We start from the raw sequence: 22958 nt of genomic DNA on the forward strand, positions 1-22958 counted from the left end.
TTGCTATGGGACTACGACCATTCCCTGCACTGGCCATAGATGTGAACAGCTGAATGTACCACTGAGTGCATATGCAAGAGGGCTGTGGGAGAAGCCCAGATGCTAGGCTGAGCAAAGCCACACCCCTTCAAGCCCCACTTTAGCCTGGGATGGAGCATCAGTGGGCGCAGCATTAAGGTTCCCAATCCACATTGTGTTTACCCAAATACCGTAAGGGTTTCAAGGCTACAGCCTCCTGCCTTTCCTGTGATGTTTAGGGGTTCGATAGCTGAGCATGAGAGCTGGGAGAACAGACGGCAAGAACAGTTTTTGGAAAGCCCTTTTGACAGTTAGCTAATTTTGTTAAAATAAATACTTTGTATAGAAGCATTTGAACAAGAAAATATCACTATTTACACAGCAAAATAAACTCCACAGTGGTGTGTATAAATATGTACTCTATATATTTGAAACCAGTCACTAATACAGTCCCCTAAAACTACTAAGAACGCAGAAGCCACTAGTCAAATTACCCTAAGATACAGTGGCCCTAGCAATAATCCCTACCTGTGGTATAAATATACAAAATTATGCAAATCTTACTTGTAGTTTCTTTACCACAAATGCTTCCAAACACGACATACAGCCCTAACTACAACACAACACGAGATGTACATCATGGTACCAAGAGGCATGGGAAAAAGGTGATCACTAAATGGCATTCAGACCCAGCCCACTAAATACCACGAGAACCTAGAAATGAAGAGAGAAATTCTCACGTGACATGTTTGTGTTCGGTGAAGCACTTTGGGGTGGGGGGTGTCCCAGAGAAGATGCCACCCAGAAGGGGGCCAGTGGCATAGGCAGGAAGGAAGAGGAAAGGCAAGGTACCAAGACCGGCTCCCCGAATGAGGAGCTGCTTCAGGCCTGAGCAAACCTGGGCTTCCCTCGTGAGCCAGAGAGCCTTGGCTTGGCTTGGCCTAAAGATGCTGGTGCACGGACAACACACTGTGCATGTCAAAAAAAAAAGCGTGGCCTGGACTCAGGGTTCAAACACACAAAGATCAGTCACTCATGTTCACAGATAATGACCAAATTTGAGGATTGTAAACCTGTGCATATCCTATGTACAGGAGAGAGCGGAGGGCTATGGGTATGAAACTACCTGTTCCTGTGCTTTCAGAGAGGCACTGCTGTAGGCTGTACAACACTGATTACTGGAAATCAGCACATGACCAACACTGTTGGTGGAATGTCTCTATCAGTCAAGTTCACTGTGATGCATTAACAGTGAGGACTGCGCTTTTACCTTACAAGACTGTACTTTAAACTACACCCTAGGAGATATGGTATATCCACAACACATTAGCAAGGATCTACTGAGCAAAGGCAATCTTTTTGTTCCTTACAAACACTATCAGGAATGACACACAATGGCTACTGTGTGCTGTGACAGGCACACAAAACACCACAAACCTAAAACAACTGTTGTAATGCAGGCCTATAGGAAGAAAAAAGTGTGCCTAAACTGCCCACACAATTTGAGAACGACTTTTGCAGAAATCAGCCCACTGACCTAAGAGGTGAGGCAGTAAGCATTCTAGGCAGTGTGGTCCACATATAGTTTGCCAATAGTCTTATTATTTCTGGTTATTCAATTCAAAAGTGCAAAAATCACTCGGCCAACCTCCTGTGTACTCTTGTACCATGGGACCTGGCTGCCGCTTCAGGCAGGCGGTCTGTGCTTTCAAGTGTCTTACAAACTGCACACCCGTCAAACAGGATGGGCCCACCGGTGAAATTTTCAGTGTCTCCTTCCTTGTCACACATGCCTGTGCAGCTGGTAAGCTGCAGGCTAGATGAAGGGCTGTGTCCAAAGCAGGGAAGGACACTGTCTCAACGCCTAGGAAAGGACAGTGTGATGGAGAGGAGCTAACAGAAGGAACTGACCAGCATTGGCTCAAATGCAGACAAAAGCCTGAGAAAGGGCAGCTTTTGCACACTGCACATCGGGGTGCCCCTTGGGTGCCCTACAGGCCATTCCTTTGTAGGTGACAGGAGTCTTCGGGATTTTCAAGAGTTGACTTATTTTGAAAGCTGTCTCAAAAGGCGAGTTCCCTAGTTCTGCTGGGTTTAAATTTTTTTTTTTTTTTAAGTATCATTTCCTTGAAAGGACTCGGGAACAAGCACAGGCAAAAGTGCCTGCTGCATAGACATGGGGGCAGCTTTGGGTATACTTCATATCTCAAGCATGCTAGCATCTCAGTGGAAAGAGAGTCGTAAGATGTAAAACAATAGAGAAGAATTCAAAATAACTGGGCAGGGGTCAGAGCTCAGTGGTAGACCATCTCCCTAGCTTATGTCAGGCCCACAGCACTGTCCACTAAAGAGGAGACAAGGGCCCATTTTTAAATTTTTGACAGGACATTCAACTTCATTCTGGATTGCAGAATAGAAACTTATATTTGATTTTTTTTGGGGGGGGGGAGGTGGAGGACTAACACTGTGAAAGCTGACTAGCCTTGATGTAAAGATGTAATCTGTAACTCCTGAGTCGCTCAGGTTAAATACGTTTCCCCACCTCCTTTTTTGTCATTTTTTTCTATAAGTTTTAAAATGACTATTTTATTGTTAGCTTGCCTTTAAAAAATTATTTTGAAAGTGTGTTATTGAAAACATCAATGGTCACACATTATAAGCAGTGCTTTGGTTGTCATTAGATTTCTCTTCATGTTGTGAGACATTTCCACATGGAGATGTGAGGGAAACTCAAAGTCCAACAGTGTCTACCAGCTAATCTTATCAGAGGCAATCCTGGCTTATTTTAGTCAACAAGTGAAGCCAGAGTCAGTTCTATGACTGGAAACTATGGGAGTAGAAAAATGGGGCCAGGCCACATAACTTTAGAACTGCTCTACAGGTTGTGGTGACCTCAAGTGGGGCTGGGGTGAGAGATTTAAAGGGGGATGTACTTCTTGATTAGCGTTACTCTGAAGCTGACTCAACGACACGCCTCTTTTATAGCAAGAGCACAGAGATGTGCACAAGACAGAACTGAGATGGGGGATGGGAGGGCAGTGTCGGAGACCGAGGCTGTGAGGCACAAGAGGAGGGACGGGGAAGAGTTCTCCCTAAAAGGGGTTATTTTCTCAAGTAGGGGTCAGCAGGCTTCTTTAAAGACACATTACTTTAGGCTCTGTGGGCTTCATGGACAGTTCTCCAAGTACTTAATCTGCTCCAAGGACAATCAGTAAGCAAATGGGCATGGTTATGTGGCAAAAAAAACCCCAAAACTTTATTTATACACCGGAGTAGCCAGTCCAGCTTGTGTGTCTGTAATTACTCACTGATAAGCTAAGAGGAGCCCCGAACTAGCTGACCTGAAACCAGAGGGATGGGGGTGGCTCCTTGGCTATCGGCCAGCTTCTTGGGTTATTTGGTCTGTTCCTGGTACTGTGACAAGCACAGGCTTGCTGATGGCAACACCATGCCATCTCCGGTTTGCATCATAAAGCGTGGTGTCATTTCCTATGGGACTCTCAGGTCTGCTAATCAATGAGTGACAGCTGTGCCCTCACGACAGAAGCTGTCACAAGGCTGGAAACAGGCCAAATCTTGATTGACAGCATCTGTCTTGAAGTGATGCTTGCTGATGACTTAGGTGCACAGTAGGAATTCGCTATCCTGGGTGATGCAGAGGGTCTCTGGGGAGAGGGATGAATGACTCTTCTCTCTAAACCATCACAGAACGATGAGGCACAAACCCCACAGATCGACTGTAGTTTAGACCGGACAGTGTAAAACTTTTAATAGAGAACCAAACAAAAAACAAAATAAAATAAAACCCAGCAAGACCCAGGGGATCCCTGGAACTTACAACTGTGCATCAACAGATTCATATAACTGACATTCCTATGCAAGAAGCTTCTAGAACAGAGAAAGGCTTGGGGTATTCCTAATGTACTGCAAGCCCGACACACATGTCTGAGAAAGCGGCAGCATAAGACTCTATAACCCCATCAAGCCCACCCCAGGGAGCCCAGCAGGAAAGAAAATGGGTCTCCCAAAGGCGACCGTGGTCTGGGGGAAGCTACAAGGAGCTTCTCTGACAGCTTCTGAAGAGAGGGGACTCTGGTGTTCCCGCATCACCTTCAGCTCCAGCCACAGCACAGCCACTTTACTGAGTGCAGGGACAGAAGCAGAATGCCTTGCTTACGGTGGCAAGTGACATCTGAAGATGGCTACAGGAAGGAAGGAAAACAAAGACACCGGAGTCAAGGCCAAGCGTGGAGATGCTCAGGGAGAGATTTCCCAGCATCTGCTATGGGTGTAGAAATGTCTAAAGCTACCATCAAGTTTTGCTTTTGTTTTCTTTCTTCTAGCAATAAAAATTAGATGAGCAAAAATGAGATTTAATAAATGTGAAACACTTAAGAAAAACCTTAAGTGTGCTAATTTTATAGAATGCCCATTGGTACAAATGCAGTCACTACTATTAAGTGTAAGCTGATTCTAAAGATGCCTACGGGGTTGCTAGGCAGATATACAATAAACGCTTCCGCACAGCTTTCCCACATGCAGCCTGTCTTAAGTGAGCTCTTAAAAATGGAAACACAATCAGAAAAGTAATGGAATGAATTACAGAGCTGGAACTGGACGCGTCCCACCGACTTACAATGCACTCCTCCCTCTCACCTGACTCAAGCACCTTCCACGGAAGTCTCCAGGCAGCCAAGGGCATCTCGCATGCACAGGCATCGGTGCACCTGACCTTAGTCAGCCTCAGCTGTTTAAGTCACTACAACAACAACAACATCCAGTGACAACTATAGGAAAGGCTCTTTTAAGCCGTAAAACCACCTTTTTTTTTTTTTTAAGATTAAACAAACCTATTCAAAACATATTAATGCTTCTGTGCAACTTAATGCTGAGGAAGAGTTGCCAGCACACACTCAGCAGTCTCAATTAAGATAGGTAGCTTGTGAGTGGTCAAGGTCAAAGGTAATAATAATAATAATAATATTAATAATAATAACATGGGGAAAGTAAGGGCTGGGAAGGAGGAGGCAGTGAGGGAGAAAGCCCATGAACACTCATGGGACGGAGGCGATATTAAAAAAACAAAAACAAAAATAAAAAAAAAACCAAGAAAATGACTACTTTCATTATTTGTGAAACCCAGGACAAATCTCAACTTCTCATGAGTCCAATGCTCCAATCCTATCAATTATCAGAAGTTCCTGTTGTCTGCAGCAAACCTTTAAGAATAGCAAAATAGGTAGAAGATCTGTTTTTTTTTTAATCATGATTTGCATATAAAAGAAGCCCATCTGGGTTGATCTAAAAAGATCTGAAACAACCTAAGTAGAAACTTTTAATAAGAAGAATAGGCAGCAGCTGTCCATGCAAGCCAATTTGGTGACAGAACACATCAAAGCCAACTGAAGCTTTAGCAACCCAGTGGTTTGCCGACTGGTCCGATGGAAATGTCAAGCACACGCTGTTATAATGGAGCTATGTCACAGGCACCAAGTAAAGCCAATGGGGCCGCGTCAGGCTCCAGCAAGGCAATCATGACTTCAGTTACTGCAGTTCTCGTTTCTGAGCCATGAGACTAACGGCTTGGCATGGGGAGAAGCAACACTGCCCGCACTCAGCCAGTAGACCGGGGCTACACATTTGAACAGACACCCGTTCCAGGCAAGGACATTCCCATCAGAGTCCCAGCTGCATGTGTCAGGGTGTAAGGCTCCACTGAAGTTCTGGGCAGCTTCTTTCAGCTGCCTGGGTGCCCTGCTCACACCTCTGCAAGTCTGATGTGGAAGCCGTTTTGTAAATGTGCATAGGGACTCTGAATTGCTTGCAAACCTCATGGCCACTGCTAACTACTCAGCTCACAGATATACTGCATGGGCAAGAAGGAATTTTACTGTGAAACCAGTACCGGGAGACACTTGTGGGCAGCAGCTACAAGTAGATGCATACGCACAAGGCTAAGCTTTCCTACTGCTGGAAAGAACATCTTGACTTTCACTGCATAGGGAAGTACTTTGTATAAGAAAGGAAACAAGAGTCCGTCATCCTAATGGTCAATCGACAGCTACAAGATGAAAAAATACACAAACAACTTCAACAAAATAGAACAGAAACCTCAGAGTAGTACTGCCGAGCTTGTGAGGCCCCAGTGAGGAGGACAAGTGATGGTAGTAGCATGGTTGGGGCAACAAATAAAACCAAAACAAAAAACAAAAACACCCAAACCAAAAAATGCCAGGCATGGTGGCATATAATCCCAGCACGTGGGAGGCAGAGGCAGGGAGATCTCTGTGAGTTCGAGGCCAGCCTGGTCTACAAAGGGAGTCCAGGACAGCAAAGGGTACACAGAGAAACCCTGTCTCGAAAAACCAAAACCAAAACCAAATTCTAGCACATCTTTTGTTCCATGGGCACACAAACTAGAGAATATGATCTGAAATTACTTAAAAAAAAAAAAAGATGAAGGGGTGATCAACAATATGAGTTTTGGAAGAAAAGTAACAGAAATATTAATCTTTTATAATAATTATAAATCCCCTGCATTTTCCATATACCATAGAAATGATTTGGTTCAGCTTTCAAATATCAATCAAATAAAAACCAAACTAGACAGAGAGGGGAGCTGTGCTGCGGTCTGCAAGGTGCACCTGCCCAGGGGTGCACAGGCAGCGCTGACGGCTCCTCGCTCATGCGTGTGTGGCAATGGCCTCCTCAGTGACAGAACAAGTGCTTGTGCGTCAAGTATAAAATGCAAGCCTTTAGTCACATACATCAGCTTCTCAGCTTTTGTAAATTTTTAAACAAAAAGGATAAATAAGGCACTGTACTTCTTCAAACAAAAACTGCTTGGTTCCAAGTTTAAAACCCAAGGAGCAACCAGAAAGTAACGTACACCCTCCTTTAGCCCTGGAGAAGTTGCCTTCTCCAGCTGAGATGCGTTTTCTGACATCTCAAACTGGTGTTCTCCATAACTGCCACGTGAAAGGCTTAATAAGCTTATAAAAGCAGACTTTGTTAATGCAAAATGCAAGGTTACTTCCATGGGCCAGTTCCTCAGGGGCCATCCAGCAGTCACTTGGCCTCTAGTCGCCTCCGTTTGCCCTGGGAGGAGTCCAGTTTGCCCTTGAGCTTTCTCTTTCTCTGGGTGGCCCGGTTCTCTGGGCTCTTGGTCAAGGGTCTGGCTCTGCCTCTACCACTGCTCAGCTTCCGGTTCCGCCTCTTGGTTTTGGGGGGCTTTGAAGAGGCTTCTCCTGCCCCCCTTTGTTTTGCAGGTTTCGTCAGAGCTTCAGAGGTTGCTGTGGAATGGCCGGGTCTTCTGTTTGCATTCTCTTTTTCTTTCCTGGATGGTGGGCAGCTCTTCCCAGGAGCCTTTTTACAGACTCTTACTTTATTCTCTTTCAAGGTCATCTTCTTGGATAGGTGGTTGACTCTGTCTTTTGCAGCAAGCTTCTTGGTAGAGAGGGTTCGGCTGGCTTTTGTTGCCGGCCCCTTGTCCTTACCGTCCTGAGTGCCGTGGCCTTCTGCTCTTTTGCGTTTGTTCTGACCTTCCACTTTAAGCAAGGTTTCTGGCATCTGCCTCCCTCTTCTCCCCTTGCTTCCTTCAGCCCTCTTGGGGTTGACAGGAAACCCATCTGCGCCCACCTGGAGGGCTAGCTTGGGGGACATCAGCGGGTTGATGCACACACTCTTCCGGCCCTGCTTAGTTTCGGAAGCCCCACCCAGTGAGCTCTCCAGGCGCTGGGCTCTGAGCTTCCCTCGGATATTGGAATACTTCCTAAGGATCCGGGTGCTTGCTGGAGTAGGCAAGTTGGTGGGAGGATGGCTATTTCTACCTTCCCTGACTTCCTCCACACCGTCCTCACTGTCGAGGCCAAGGCTGACGTCACTGCCGGCCTCGGGCTCTGCCTGGTCAGGGCTGTCTTGTAGTTTAGCCCATAGCCTCTGTGTTTTCCAATTATTCCTAGCAGGAATGGCTCCAGGAAATTTCTTCAAGTGTTTTTTCAAGCGTTCTGCCTGTAGCGAACTGGGGTACAGGGTGGAGGGAGGGTACTTCTGAAGAGGGTGTTTAACAAGGGGTACATCTCCTGGAAGACGAGTATTTAGCTTCTTCACAATGACGAGAGACCGAGTTTCTGTCGTCTCGAGGAACCACTTACAGATATTAGACAGCTTAAAGTTCGTCATGAACAGCATCTGGACAGGAGAAAACTTCTGCACCTCTTGTGCACCCCTACACTTGCGTGACCTCTTCTTGCTCTTCCAAATCTCCTTCAGCTTGTCGGACTTGCTCCTTGCTCTTGCTGTTGGCTGTGCTTCCTTCTCCAACTGGATCCAGCCCTTCTGGACCTTCAGGTAGTGGGCATTGAAGTTGGCGATGAGCTCCTGGTTCTCCTCCTCTGCGCACCATTCCACAAACTTGGGTCTCTCCTCCACCACTGTGTCCACATCATCTTCCTCAGCGAAGGCCTCCGCCCTCTCCGAAGCCTCGCTTTCCTTTGGTGCTGTGTTTGTTTGTGTGACTTGCTTTTCTGAAGTCATTTTTGTAGTGTTCAAGGCATCCACACAATGAGAGTGTCTCAGGTTGTAGGTTGAAGAAGGCAGTCTCCTAGGCCTTGTTGCCAATTTTGGTGGTCCAGCGGTACCACAGCCACGCTGACTGGCTGATATCCCAGTTGAGCTAGATGGAGGAAAGCCAGCATCATCTTTACAGTGGGTATCCTCGGCGTGCACCTCACTCACAGCGCCTTCCACGCCCTGCATGGCAGTGTGTCCTGGCTTTTCTTTTACCTGCTCTGGGTCCTTCTTACAAGGAATGCTTTCTGAGGGCACAGATGCATCTCTCTCATCTGTCTTGGACCAGACATGGCTTTCCAGGTAGTCCTCAGGCAGTGGCTGGCTAACCGTGGCTGAGTCACTGCTTGGGGATGTCTCCCTTCCTTCCCTTTTAACTTCCTTGGACAGCATGTTTTTAAAAGTCTGTCTGGTGATGACTCCGACTCCTTCACTCTCCTGCTTGATATCGTCATCAGAGGAGTGCTCACTGACACTGGGGTCTTCAGTGGCCTCTAGGTTGTCATGGATGCTGTCAATCACCGAGCCCTCGGGTGTCACCCCCCCAGAGTGCCCTTCTCTTTTAGAACGCTTTACAGAGGGATTTTTAGAAGCCTTGATTTCAGGACAATCAGTGGAAGAATCCGAACCCTGGCTTCCTGGGCACCTGTCAGGAGAGGATGAATCTACAAGCTGACTTCTTAGGCACCTATCAGAGGCCCCGGGGAGCTTTTTACCCTTTTTCTTTTTGTCCACATTCTCTTCAGGTGAGTCGAAGGTTGGCTCACTCAGATCACCTTCCGACGAGTGTTTTTTATTGCTGTCATGCACCACCAGCTGTCCTGTGGCCCTTGTCACCTCATGACCTTCATTCCCACTTGGGTTCTTGTCAGTGACAATGCTGCTTTCCACTAGGGGCAAGGAGGCATCTAGCAACAGTGTCTCCCCAGGGAGGTCTCTGGTCTCAGCCTCAGTTCCGATGCTTTGGTCACACTCAGAAAGCTCTAGACTTAGGGGCGGATCTAAACCCACAGCAGGGCTTTCATTTTCTGAGCATGGAGAACTCTCCTCTCCAATGACCGTTTCAGGAGAAAGCTGAGGTCTGCATAGGAGGGCTTCACTGCCTTCCCCTGTGATGAGAGGGTTGCTTTCAGCTGTAGGAGCCAGGTGGCACTCCTGTGCGTGCATCTCCTCTGAAGCCAGCAGGGAGGCTGGTGGCTGGTCTTGCTCACGGAAAGATAGCACACTTGCCGTGGAAGGTGAGACCACTACGCTGCCTTCTGGCACTCCAGGCATATCCTCATTAGGGAGAATAGCAGGCAGAGGGCAGGATGTGGTCTCTCCTGGCTTAGGAGAGCTGCTAGGATTCTGTTCAGTCAAGGTGAGGCAAATCTCTGGCTCCTCATGGCCTTTCCCCGATGATGTATCTTCATTTCCTTCCTCAAGGGTGGTTCTTCCCTCCCTAGGATCGTCAGGGGTCTCTTCTTCCAGAAGCTGCACACCCACTGTGGGAAGCTGCTCATCTACTGTGGGAGTTTGTACACCTACTGTGGGAAGCTGCACATCTACTGCAGGAAGTTGCACACCTACTGTGGGAAGCTGCTCATCTACTGTCGGAAGCTGCTCATCTCCTATAGGAAGCTGCTCATCTACTATGGGAAGTTGCTCATCTACTATGGGAAGTTGCTCATCTACTACAGGAAGCTGCTCATCTACTACAGGAAGCTGCTCATCTACTACGGGAAGCTGCTCATCTACTATGGGAAGCTGCTCATCTACTATAGGAAGTTGCTCATCTACTACGGGAAGCTGCTCATCTACTACGGGAAGCTGCTCATCTACTGTCGGAAGCTGCTCATCTACTGTCGGAAGCTGCTCATCTACTATAGGAAGTTGCTCATCTACTGTAGGAAGCTGCTCATCTATTGTAGGAAGCTGCTCATCTACTGTAGGAAGCTGTTCATCTACTGTAGGAAGCTGCTCATCTATTGTAGGAAGCTGCTCATCTACTGTAGGAAGCTGCTCACTTATTGTGGGGAGCTGCTCAGGTACTGTGGGGAGCTGCTCAGGTACTGTGGGGAGCTGCTCAGGTACTGTGGGGAGCTGCTCAGGTACTGTGGGGAGCTGCACAGCAACTGAATGCTTTGCGGTGGGAAGTGTAACGGTCTGAGTGGGAGTCACCACTGTCTCCGATGCTATCCGTGAGCAGCTTTCCTTTTCTTGGGAGCATACATTTCTGGCCAGTGTGCGAACAGTTGGCAGCTCACAACAATCACCGTTGAAAAAGTATCCCCGAGTACTCTTCCGGGCTGTTTTCCGAGAGGACAGTACGGATCTTGGATTCTCAAAGTGGCATTCTGTTATTGGTTGACTGATATAAACAACATCACACTGGTTGTCATAGTCATTTATCCTCAATCCTGATGCCCTCTTACTTTTCCGTGCAGTCTTAATGGAGGCTGACAGCATCTTGGTCCTTGAGTGACCATTAGATGCTCTGTGTACAGCTGGCGTGGAGCTGGGAGCTAACCAGCCACATTTGGGATGCTCAGAGTGGCCCTTGTCTCTGGGATACATCTGCAAACCCACCTTGTTTCTACCTAGTGAATGAAGATGGTTCTCTTGCTTTGGCCTTGCATCTTGTTCATCTGCCTCCAAATCCTGGTGTAAGGATGTTTTTGAGTTACACTGTAAAGCATTCTCTTTGTCTGCAGGACTAGAGGAGTTCCCCATAAATCCTGAGTCCCACGCCTCCTCTGATACAGCTCTGAATGAGTTCCTTGGAGAAACAACACAGCCACCATCTTCTTCGGTGCTCTCCGCTGCCACTTCCGCTGCAGTCGGACTTTCGCCTACAGCTGAGGCACCATCCTCACCATCTTCACAGGGTTTCATGCTCGTGTCTTGCTGCTGTCCAGTGGTTTGTCCCTCTAAGCTTTTAGAACTATGGAGGAGGTTAGAAGAGGAAGAATCCAAGGCGGTGTGGCATCCCACGGTGGGACTGTCTGCTGAAGCCATGGCATTCTGTTGAGTGTCTGGAGGTTCAGGGGAGTCTTTCTGGACAGTGCTCGAGGCATCCTCTCTCCCATCCACAGAGTCCGTCTCAGGAGGTGGTTCCTTCAGGGTCTCTTCAGTCACCGTCAGGGAGCTAGGAGAGCCTGATGAGTCTAGGAACAAATTCACAGAGGCAGGAGAACTCCCGTCCAGACACACATCATCCTTGTCATTTTGTCTGCTGCTCAGCTGGGCACACCCCGCATCGCAAGCGGAGACATCCATCGCTGTGGACTCCAGGGGCTGCAGGTCTTCAGAACCTGGCTGAGACTCAGTGTACAGGTCGCTCAGGACACGGATGAATTGCTTCTGATGGTGAGTGCACAGTTTGACCATGAACTTCTCCAGTGGGGACTTGGATTGGTGGTTAGAATCTATTGCTGGTGCCTCTTCTGAGTCCTCTCTAGACAAACAAAGAAAAAAAAGGGGGTTACTATGTGCATGTCCAAGGAATTGTTTCTATAATATGAACTGCATCCGATGCTATTTATATTATCATGAGAGAAGGCATCCTGGCCCAAACTGTCATTTACTTTAGTACTTAATTAGAATATAAAGCCAGCCCACCATAGTCTCAAGAATTTGTAGTAACAGTATCTCTTACATGTTTTTGTTTTTATGGTGCCAGGACATCAGAGCAGGCCTGGTACATGCTAGGAAAGTATGCTGCCACTGAGCTATATTCCAAACCCTATTTCATACTGTGTATGCTTAAAAAATTCAGATTATTATCGTAGAAGAGATAGTGAAAATAAAGTTTGGCCACATTAGTAACTCCACATGGTCGACACAGAGCAATCCTTACCCAAAAATCTGTAATGCTCCAAAATGTGAGCCTTCCCAAGCACTGACATGGTGGCACAAGGGGGAAGTTACACGCCACGCAATTTGTAAGTGGAAGATTACTGAAAATATTGTGTAAGATCATTTTAGGCTGTATGGATACAGTGGGCCTGGACCACAGATGACTTCTGGCATTAACACAGGCCCACTCCTGAGACGTATCATTAAACAGAGGCAAGCATTCCAAAATCCGAAGAACTAAAAACACGTCTGCTCCCGAGAATTTTGGATAAGGGCTATTCAACCCGTCCTTGTATTTTGGGCCTAGGGAACCATGTTAAAATAGCCACTAGTTTAAGTCTATATAACACTGACAACACTCATACACACGGCGCTCCATACATTAGACATCAGCTTAGAGTACTTAGAGGACTCGAAGAGCAACTGGCTGGAGAGCCACCAACAGTGATCCAGAGCAGGACACAAACGGCAATAAAAATGTTCACACAGTAGGTGTACTAGACAATATAACAACAAGAAGGGCTCTGACTTATAGCCTAAGTCAAGAAGTGGATCGGCTTTGACCCGTGCAGGGCGCACTATGCTTGCACCAGCGCACCATCGCATTCCCCAGCACATTACCGGGAAACATTTCAGTTACACAAGCTGCTCTACATGAAAGCTGTCTCCATGTTGTGAAGCTCTGTCAGGGTTTACGACACAAAGTCAAGGGGGTGGGAGAGGCCAATGCTAGATTCAAGACAGGCCATAGGCACTGCCTGCAGGGACGGCCAAGGGGTCTCACGGGTTGCTCCGTGATCCTGGATGCATAGCTTTTCCTGAGCTGCCGGGATTCTGTATGACTTCTTTCTCACACACTCCTCTCTGACCCTCTGGCTTACAGACCTTTAGGAGACTATTGTTTGGTGGTGTGTGACGCACAACAGAACATGGAGGGTAGGTAGCTTCATAATGTGTGCTGAAGAGGTGTTGACAGTGTCTTCTGGCTTACTCTTCCATCTTTGACTTTCACCTCCTGGCCAGGAGATGCTTTATAGGCAGGATGGCCTGCATCACCTATCTTCCCACCTCCCAGTGGTAATGGAGTGAGAGGAAAGGACATAGGAGCTGGAGAACGAGACATCTGATTCCACTCCTCTTCGGACACATATAGCGTTATAGGAAAGTGAACTAACCTCTGGAGCTAAGTAGCAGTATGTTGAGAGTCTGCACAAAAATGGGGCTTAAACAATTTTGGTTTCTCTGCTTCTAAAATGAAGGGTCTTATTTATTGAGACAGGGTCTCATTATGTAGTCCTGACTAACCTGGAACTTGTATCAGTCCTCTGTGATCCTCCCACCTCTGCCTCTTTTCTTTCCTTTCTTACTTTTTATTGACTCTTTGTGAATTTCACATCATGTATTTCAACCTTACCCATTTTCCCATCCCTTCATATCTGCCTTCTACCCTTGTAACTTGCCCCCCCAAGGAAAACGAAACAACTCCTCCCCCTAAAAACAACAGCAACAAAAATCTCATTGTGGAAGCTGTAGTGTGTCACGGTGTGTCACACAGGGCACCCTTTTGTCCACACATCTTTACTTGCAAATGTTCACTGCAATGAGTCATTGGTCTGGTTCAAGGCCTCTGGCTTCTGCTACACCATCAATAGTAGCTCCTCACCAGGGCTCTTCTGGGATATCCTGTTGTTGTATCATGGAAATTTTGCAGTTTAGGATCTGCAGGACCGGCCCCTTCATGAGCCCCAGCAGTTCATAGATGGGGTAGATGTTGGGGTGAGCCAATTCAAAACCCTGGACCTAAGCCTGGGTGGTAGCTGAGTTGGTCTGCCCTCCAGCTCTCCCACACCCTCACCACCAGGGCAAGCTCTCTGGCACTGCCTGGGCTGGCTCACCTAATGAAATCAGTTGCCTCTGCCTCTTATATGCTTGGCTTATGGATATGGGAGCATCCCCCAGCAAAAGCAGTCAAGGCTTGTTTGTTTGTTTCCCAGGGTGACCTGAAACTTCTGTGTAGCTGAGGCAAACCTTGAGCTACTCCTCATTCTCCAGCTTACACCTTCCAAGTCCTTAGAATACAGTTATATGCTGTCATGGCCAGCTAAATCTTTTTTTTTTTCTTTTTTTAAAGATTTATTTAATTATTATGTATACAGCATTCTGCCTGCATTTAACACCTGCAGGCCAGAAGATGGCATCAGATTTCACTGTAGATGGTTGTAAGCAACCGAGTGGTTGCTGGGAGTTGAACTCAGGACCTTTAGAAGTACAGGCAGTGCTCTTAACCTCTGAGCCATCTCTCCAGCCCCAGCTAAATCTTTAATTACATTTATATTGCATGTGTGTCTACATTCTCGTGTGCACATGTGCCACAGCATACACATAGAAGTCATAGGGTAAATTTTGTATGCTTTGCCCTTCCAAGCATGTGGGTCCCCGGAATTAAACTCGGGCCATCAGGTTGGTGACAAACACAATGACACACTGAGCCATCTTGCCAGCCCCCCGAATAAATTAAAAAAACAAAACAAAAACAAGAACTTTGGTGTAAGTGTTTACAGAACCACATTATCTCGCTCTCCCCACTCTGCCTTTGTATTCATTACCATCAGGCAGAGAAGCCGGAAGACAGTAGCTGTTGGGGATGCCACGTGATGTCTTCTTAAAGATGTTTGAAAGCTCAGATTCTGAGGCATTTGGCAGGCAATTTGGGCACATAAGCAGGAGTGACCACCAGTAGTGTCCTTGGGGCTGACAGCCTGCACGTTATCACTAACCTTTGTCCAGCTATCATTAAATAGCTAACTTTACAACTACACCCATAAAATTACTTTAGGCTGTGCCTCCAAATGACTACTTACTCCCCTGTCCCAAAAAGCTTTTAAAGAGAAACTAAATTTAGATTATTTTTATTTTTATTTTATTTTATTTTTTTTTTTTTACCATTCAGCTATTTAATTTTCAGAGTTAACCTCAACTACCTGATATTTACATTTATATTGCTGCATTTTTCAGTTTGGTTTTAACACATGGGTGCCAATCTGTTTTAAATGGCTAAGCTCTACCTTTCCTTGGCAGTGTGAGACAAGAGAGGCCAAGTATAGCACCCATACTAACTTTGGTTACTCCTAGACAGAACCCAAAAGAAGAGATTCTGTCTTACAATTTCCTCTCACTGACTCTGGGAAAGCATGGAATTCTGGGTCAGTGATTAGCCTGTATTGTATTATGCCATGGACACCTGACTATGCTTGATCTTTACAAGGAACTATATGACAGACGCTGCCGTCATCTGTCTGGCTTCACGTTATGTTGAAACCACTTTACATCTGCTCCACAGGAGGCCTCCCTGGAATAGTTACGTGAATTATTTATGAGGTAGAAATACCTGAATACCACCACCACAACACAGCAAGACCACAGGGACTGGCAGAAACAGGAGAGAGGCTAGAAAGAAGAGGGAACTTCTAACTCTCGGCACTGGTCCTGGGTTTATCTACTTGGTGAGAAGTGGCCTACGTAACCTTGACCACACGGTCTTTCTACCTTTAGCTCAATGCCTAATTCAGAAGGGTGTGGCAAAGGATAAGATAATATTCATAAAACCTGTAAAAGGCACAGTTTAAAAGCAACACGTTGCCTCACAACCCTGTCTTTAATGATTTACTCGATGATGTTTTCCTAGATCAGAGGTTAGGCATGGCTGGACTCTCCTATTTAGTCAATACCGCAATACTTACATTCCTGTGGCTAATAAAAATGGTGGGCAGTCGGTGCTCATATTATTTTCCAGTAAAGAACAGACCACAATGTTGCAGGGAGCTGAACGTCAAGTGTAAGAATCAAGAGTCTGGAAGGAGATTCAGGTATTTCCTCCAGCAGCTAGCTCTTAACTACCCAGAGACTGCTGGGTAGGCAAATCAGTATTACTGATGACCAATATATATATATATATATATATTTTTTTTTTTTTTTTTGACTGAACAAAACCAATAGTAAGCACATGAGAGTTAACGTTAGGAGCAGAAAAAGTTCGTCTGAGAACACAGAGGGGAAAGAAGGCTTTAGACACAGTAGACAATGGCTAGTGTATTCACTTTGGCTTGATTCTTTAAACAAAACATAAACATGTTTCCCTTGTCTCCTACCAAAGGTACAAGCTGTACACCTGTTAGGTGGCAACTGGAAAAGATGCTTCCCACTGCCTCACTCCTGGTCTAATAAATCTTTTACAGGGTGTGGCGAGTCTATTGGCAGGTAAGGGAGGTTGGGGAGCAACAGACAGGGCTAGAAGGGCATAAGTGATCTGATAGGGGAGAGGGAAAGGGGGGGGTCCTCTTAAACAAGGGAGGTAAATACAGAGTAGGAAGGGTAAAATAATGATGCCAGAAAAATTTGCAAGAACTTGAACTATTTACCTTAAAAGAAAAAAAAAAACCCTGTAATAAACACCACCACTGTGGTACACGCCTTTAATCCCAGCATTTGGGAGGCAGAGGCAGGAGGATCACTGTGAGTTTGAGGCCAGCCTGGTCTACAGAGAGTCCAGGACAGTCAAGGCTACACAGAGAAACCCTGTCTCAGAAAACAAACTAACAACAACAACAACAACAAAACAACCCTGTAATATACACAATTTTGTATGGTTTTTAATTCATATAGTTTTAGTGAGCTTTCTCATCTGGGTTAATGGTGCTCCCTCCAAGAGCCAAAGATCACCTAACAAAACCCACAATACCAATAGGAGAAGCTCTCTTTTGAGTTGTTGGCCTAGGCTGTCCTGGAGACTCCCAAAACATACAGCCTATTGCTGGCTGTTGTCCTTGGTTGTTTCCGGAGCTATATTGCTGAAGACTCCTTGTCATGGCCCTGAGACCCCTGAGCTGTGACAGACCTAAGTGCCCTCTCCCTGAGGACAAGCGTTCAAGGCACCAGAAGGAAAGTGTATCTACTCTTGCTTGTCTCATATTTAGGAATCTTTCGTCTCTAAACAAAGGCTATGGTAGAACTGTGTATAGTCAAAGTAGGCATTGGTGTGCAAATGTTTCTTTATTCCACAAAACTGTGTACAGCAGTATCTCCAAGGCTGTAACAGCCAAGTTTTCTATCCATAGAACTGGCTAGGAGAAATAACCAAAGTGAGCTGGGCAGCTAGCTCAGTTAGAAAAGTGCTTGCCATACATGTATAATGACCTGAGTTTGGGGCTGGAGAGATGGCTCAGAAGTTAACAGCACTGGCTGCTCTTCCAGGTCCTGAGTTCAATTCCCAGCAACCACATAGTGGCTCACAACCATCTATGATGAGATCTGGTGCCTTCTTCTGGCCTGCAGGTATACATGGAGGCAGAGCACTGTATACATAATAAATAAATACATCTTAAAAAAAGAAAGAAAGAAAGAAAATAAAAGACAAAAGAAAAAGACCTGAGTTTGGTCCCCAGCTCAAAGAAGAGAGGCACAGAAATTTTGGTAATCTCAGGCTGTGGAAGGAAGAACAGGATAATCTGTAGGGCCAACCAGCCAGCTAGTCTAGTCCAGTGATTCTCAACCTGTGGTTGCATATTAGGTGTTCTGTGTATCACATATTTACATTATAATTCATAATAGATTCAAAATTACAGTTATGAAGTAGCAACAAAATAGTTTTATGGCTGGGGGCCACCACAGCATGAGGAACTGCACTAACGGGGTGGCAGCGGTAGGGACGTCAGGGAAGAGCCACTGCCCTGGTATGTTTAGTTAGAGTCTTGAGTTTCAAAACCCAAGGTGAGGCACAGTAGAGGAGACTACACAATCACAATATAGAGTCCTGGCTACCATGTGCACGGCACCCGCACCCCCACAAATGAAAGCACCGGTAGAAGCGAGAATGAGAGTAAAAATGAGAAGTTAGGCAGGCTAGTTCACGTTTTCTAGGTGGTTGAAATCTAAATGCTCTCAATTCAGACAAAATTTTAGATGAAGAGAGAATCCTAAAAATTGGAAAATTAACTAACTCCTGCTTGGGTCCGAATCATGAGGGGGTGATGATTGTGTGTGTACGGCGGGTGGTCTCTTCCCACTGTGGGAGTGATTCTCTGGGTGTCACCCCTGTAATGGCAGCTTGAGAACAACAGCTGAAATCAGTGTTCCCAAACAAAAGGTCAACAATCCTTAGTAATTGCTTTCTCTCCATTTACTGGGTTCCTAACCAAGAGCAATCAAAGCAGGGAAGAGAAAATGTCATCAATTATATCAATTGATATGAAGTGGGGGGGTGGGGGGACAGGGGGGAGGGCTGGTGCTGGACGTGAAGACATGAAGCAGTGTGCTGGCCTCCTGCATCTCAGGCCTGTTTAGCTCTGATAAAAAGCTGTTCTCGGAACAGATCTCTTAAACAATAAGCAGTAATATTAAGGTATATATACTCAACCTCCTGTTTTTTTTTAATGTTATTTTTTTTCTGAATTTTAACTAGTCAGTCTGATTTATTACACTATTATAAAAATACAGCTATAAAGAAGATTCAAGTTTACTCTTTATGCTTTGGGCCTATTAGCAAACAGTGAGCAGGAAGTGGTGTGAGCCAAAGTTGTGCAAAAGCACAGAGCGGGAAAGGCTAGCCCCTTTCCAGCAATGTGATGGCTTCACAAAGTGGACATTCCAACAAATTACTTCTTAATCCCCCCCAACCCTCCCACCACAACTCAATTTTGCTTGTCACTCAATCATCCTAGGCAAGATACCACAAGATGAAACATATTATGTTTGGTGTTGTAAGACAACAGCAAACTCAAAGGATGCAAAAGATGAGAGTTTGGACTAGGTGGTATAAATGTAAAACCACGGGTCCTGGAAGTTCTCCTACTGAGTGATGGAACTGAGCCCTAGACTGGAGATACAAACTAAGTGGTATAACAGGAACTCCTAGGAAATGCTGGCGTGAAGACCTCTGGCCAAGGAAAGGCAGACTTGAGCTAAGAAAAGTCATGCATCCTGAGCCCCACAAAGCTGGAAGCACAGGATAAGCCAAAGAGGCTAAACTATTTATTACCTTTTCTTCCTTCTTCTCAGGTGAAAATTAAGCCTATGCTGTTCTCTAGGGAACTGCCCTTTAATTCCCATTTAAATCATCAGGACAAAAACATCACTCCTTAAGCAAAATGTGGACATAAAGGGCTCCTTTTCCAAGGGAAGGAGAACTGATTTTATAACCCTGACTGCTCCTTTAAGAGTGGTAAGGAAACAAGCTATTGCTCAAAGACCTGGCATGGCCCAAGCACTGCAGAAGCCCAGGCGGACATCAAGCACATTCCCATGAATGATGTAACATTCCTTTTGTAAGCTGGGCGTGGTGGCGCAGGCCTTTAATCCCAGCACCCAGGAGGCAGAAGCAGGCAGATCACTGTGAGTTCGAGGCCAGCCTGGTCTACAGAGTGAGTCCAGGACAGCTAAGGCTACACAGAGAAACCCTGTCTCAAAAAGCCAAAACAAACAAACAAACAACATTCCCTTCGTAACAATCATCCTAACCTCAAATTTAAAAAATGACTAATTTCCAGGGCAGTGTGGGCAAAGGGACATCCATCTAGGTCAGCTCTGGGAGGAGGCCACAGGAACAATAATAAATCAAAGGACAGCTCAGCAACACAACTATGTTTCCTCTCAAGGAATGAAGTGCTATGCCTCTGGCAAGTAATCCTAATCTGTTCGGGTGAGAGGAAGACAGATGAAAGACCAGATAAAACAACTGTGCGATGTCCTGGCCTATGGTTTCTACGCAACCTCCGCCTCTTAACCTCATGTTCTCTTGCGGTTCTCAAGTTCCCACTCTTGAAATTTTAGATTTTAGAACTACAAACATGTGCAGTATCTCCTAAAGCTTAATGCCTTTGATGGCATATAGCAAATTACTTAAAGTGATAAAAAAAATATATATATATATATTACTTAAAGATGTCTAAGATTTAATATTCTCAATTGTTTACTACATGGATGCTAAATAAGGAAAAAGGAAATGTCTGTGTATAAAACTGAAGCAGAGGGATAAACAAAGATTTTTTAAAATTTATTTTATGTATATGAGTTTTTTGTCTGCATGTACATCTGTGCAACAAGTGTGTGCCTGGTGCCCACAGAGCCCAGGGGAGGATGTCCAATCCCCAGAAACTGAACTTAAAGGAAGTTACAAACTGTCAGGCGGGTGCTAGGAGTTGAACCCAGCTCCTCTGAGCAGCCAGTATTAACTGCCACCATTGCTCCAAGCCTGCACTTTAGTTTCTGCAGAGATGGAGTCTTGCTTGGGATCAAGCACTCTCTCAGTCTGAGTAACTGGATACAGGTTTGTGACACTGCACTCTGCCCCAATGTTTTTACATCTACCTGTCCTTCTCTGGGGTGTTACTGTAATTACTATGCTACACCAGACTTTATTCATAAATACCCAAGGTCATTGCTGAGGTATAGTGTAAGGCGAGTAAGGTGTTACGGATTAAGTGTGAACTAAGTAGATTTATACTTGCTTTTATTTAGAAACTGAAAGCAAAGACGTCGTTAGATGTATACACTCCCATGCAGACATAAAGCTGAAGAGGCCGTATTATATATCACTATGTCTGTAGCTTCCCTGGCTTCCAGTACACTATTGAGTTTAATTTCGTAAGTTGGCTTTCTTGGGAAATACCCTGCAAGTTTTCTGTCATCAGCTTATTTTAGCCGCCACTTCCTATCATTCACACTTATTCTTTTTAAACCCCAAACCAGGTCTTGTCACATTTTTGTCGGTAGATTTTTGCCAATTTCCCATTGTTTCTCATTCTAGCCTTCAGGCCATTTCCTGTGGGCGGTGATCACAGTGCTTCCCTTACTTTGTCTCCACCTTTTTATTAAACAGCACTGATGCTGTGAACTAACAGTTTTCAGCCCATTTCCTCCCCTGGACTGTGATGCCTCTGTAGGTCAAGGTGTATTCTAACTTGGTAACTTTACGGATTACAGTCTGAGGTAGCTCACTGAATGCATGAAGTCATGAATAAGCAAAGGAAATATTTCAAATATTTCCCAATGAAACTGAAAGGGGAAGAAAAATTACAAGCAGGTGTGGGAAATAAGCACAGGCATCCTATGGCACAGTAGGGTAAATATAGACCATGAACTATACTACATATTAAAAAAGAGAGAGGAGGGCCTAGAGAGATGGCTCAGTGGTTAAGAGCACTGGCTGCTCTTCCAAAGGACCTGCACCCACATGACAGCTCTCAACTGTCTGTAACTCCAGGTCTAGATCTGATACCCTCACACCAATGCACATAGATTAAATCAAATAAATTATTTAAAAATTATTTTTAAACAACTGCCTAGTTTAGTCAGGTGTGGTAGGTGGTGCATGCCATTCATCTCAGCATTTGGGAGGCAGAGGCAGGTGGATCTCTCCAAGTTTTAGGCCAGAGAAACTCTGTTTTGAAAAACCAGTGGCAGGGGTTGGGAGTGTTGGGAGGGTGGTGGTCACGGGGCACGGGGATGGACAGATGGGATGGGACTTGTTTTCTAAAAAGAATCATGTTTAAGGAGATGTATATGCTTATCCTGATTTGAATACCACACAATGTACAAATTTATCTAGTAACTTCATGTGGTGTCAAATAAATATGTAGTTTTCATATCTCAATTTATTTAAGAAAAATGTGAAAAGGGGGATTTTGAGGTTAGACAATAAGCATGTAAGTTTTTGACAAAACACATAGGTATATCCTAGAGGGCTCTATAAGACACCAGACCGCTGGAATGGAAGTACACAGTGATTTTCAAAAGCCACTACAGATTCTGAATTTTAACCCAGGACAAAGATACTAAGTCATTTAGTGCCCAAATCCATTTACACAGACACGTATGAAACATCAGCTTCTACGACCCTTCTCTCTCTCCCTCTTCGCCACCCCCCTTCCCCGGCTCTTCCTCCCCTGCTGCTGGCGGATCCAGATGTAGGACTCTCAGCGACCTCTTTCAGCACCACATCTGCCTGCATACCAGTTTCCTACTAATGGACTAAACCTCTGAAACTGTACACAAGGCCCAATTAAATGTTTTTATTTCCTAAGAGTTGACATGGTCATGTCTCTTCACAGCAATAGAACACTGAGACAATGCGCTTAACATTAAAAAATTACTAGTTTATGTATGCTTGCCTGCAAATATCTATGTGCACCATGTGTGTGCTTGGTACCTGCAATGACCAGAAGAGGGCACTGGATCCCCTAAGACTGGAGTTACAGATGTGAGCTGCTGTGTGGGTGCTAAGAATCGAACCCTGGTCCTCTGGAAGAACAGCCAGTACTCTTAACTGATATGCCACCTTTCTAGCTCTCTGTTTTACAAATTATATCTTCTGACACTGGCATTTGGTTGAAACCAACAAGAAGAAATGAATTGGTTTGATTAAAACCAATCATTGTTTTCTCAAAACAGGATCACAAAGTGAAGAAAAGCACCTTTTCAGGTTTCAAGCATAGTCCATGCCTCAGTTTAATGTAAGTATCTGCCTAACATAAATTAGAACG

The 22958-nt window shown here is 45.4% G+C and overlaps 1 protein-coding gene across 5 annotated transcripts in view; it reads right to left on the reverse strand.

Annotated features, from left to right (window-relative positions):
* Window positions 1-3761: 3761 nt before the first annotated feature.
* Window positions 3762-22958, reverse strand: part of LCOR (ligand dependent nuclear receptor corepressor) — a 130975-nt gene continuing 111778 nt past the window's right edge. For all 5 annotated transcript variants that reach the window (XM_084772556.1, XM_084772558.1, XM_084772557.1 and 2 more), the window contains one exon: window positions 3762-12022. In XM_084772556.1, coding sequence (XP_084628682.1) covers window positions 7087-12022 — 4936 coding nt within the window. In that variant the 3' untranslated portion in view covers window positions 3762-7086. The remainder of the gene's footprint in view (window positions 12023-22958) is intronic.

This window comes from Acomys minous (genome assembly GCF_964271855.1).
Source record: "Acomys minous genome assembly, chromosome: 2".
NCBI lineage: Eukaryota > Metazoa > Chordata > Mammalia > Rodentia > Muridae > Acomys > Acomys minous.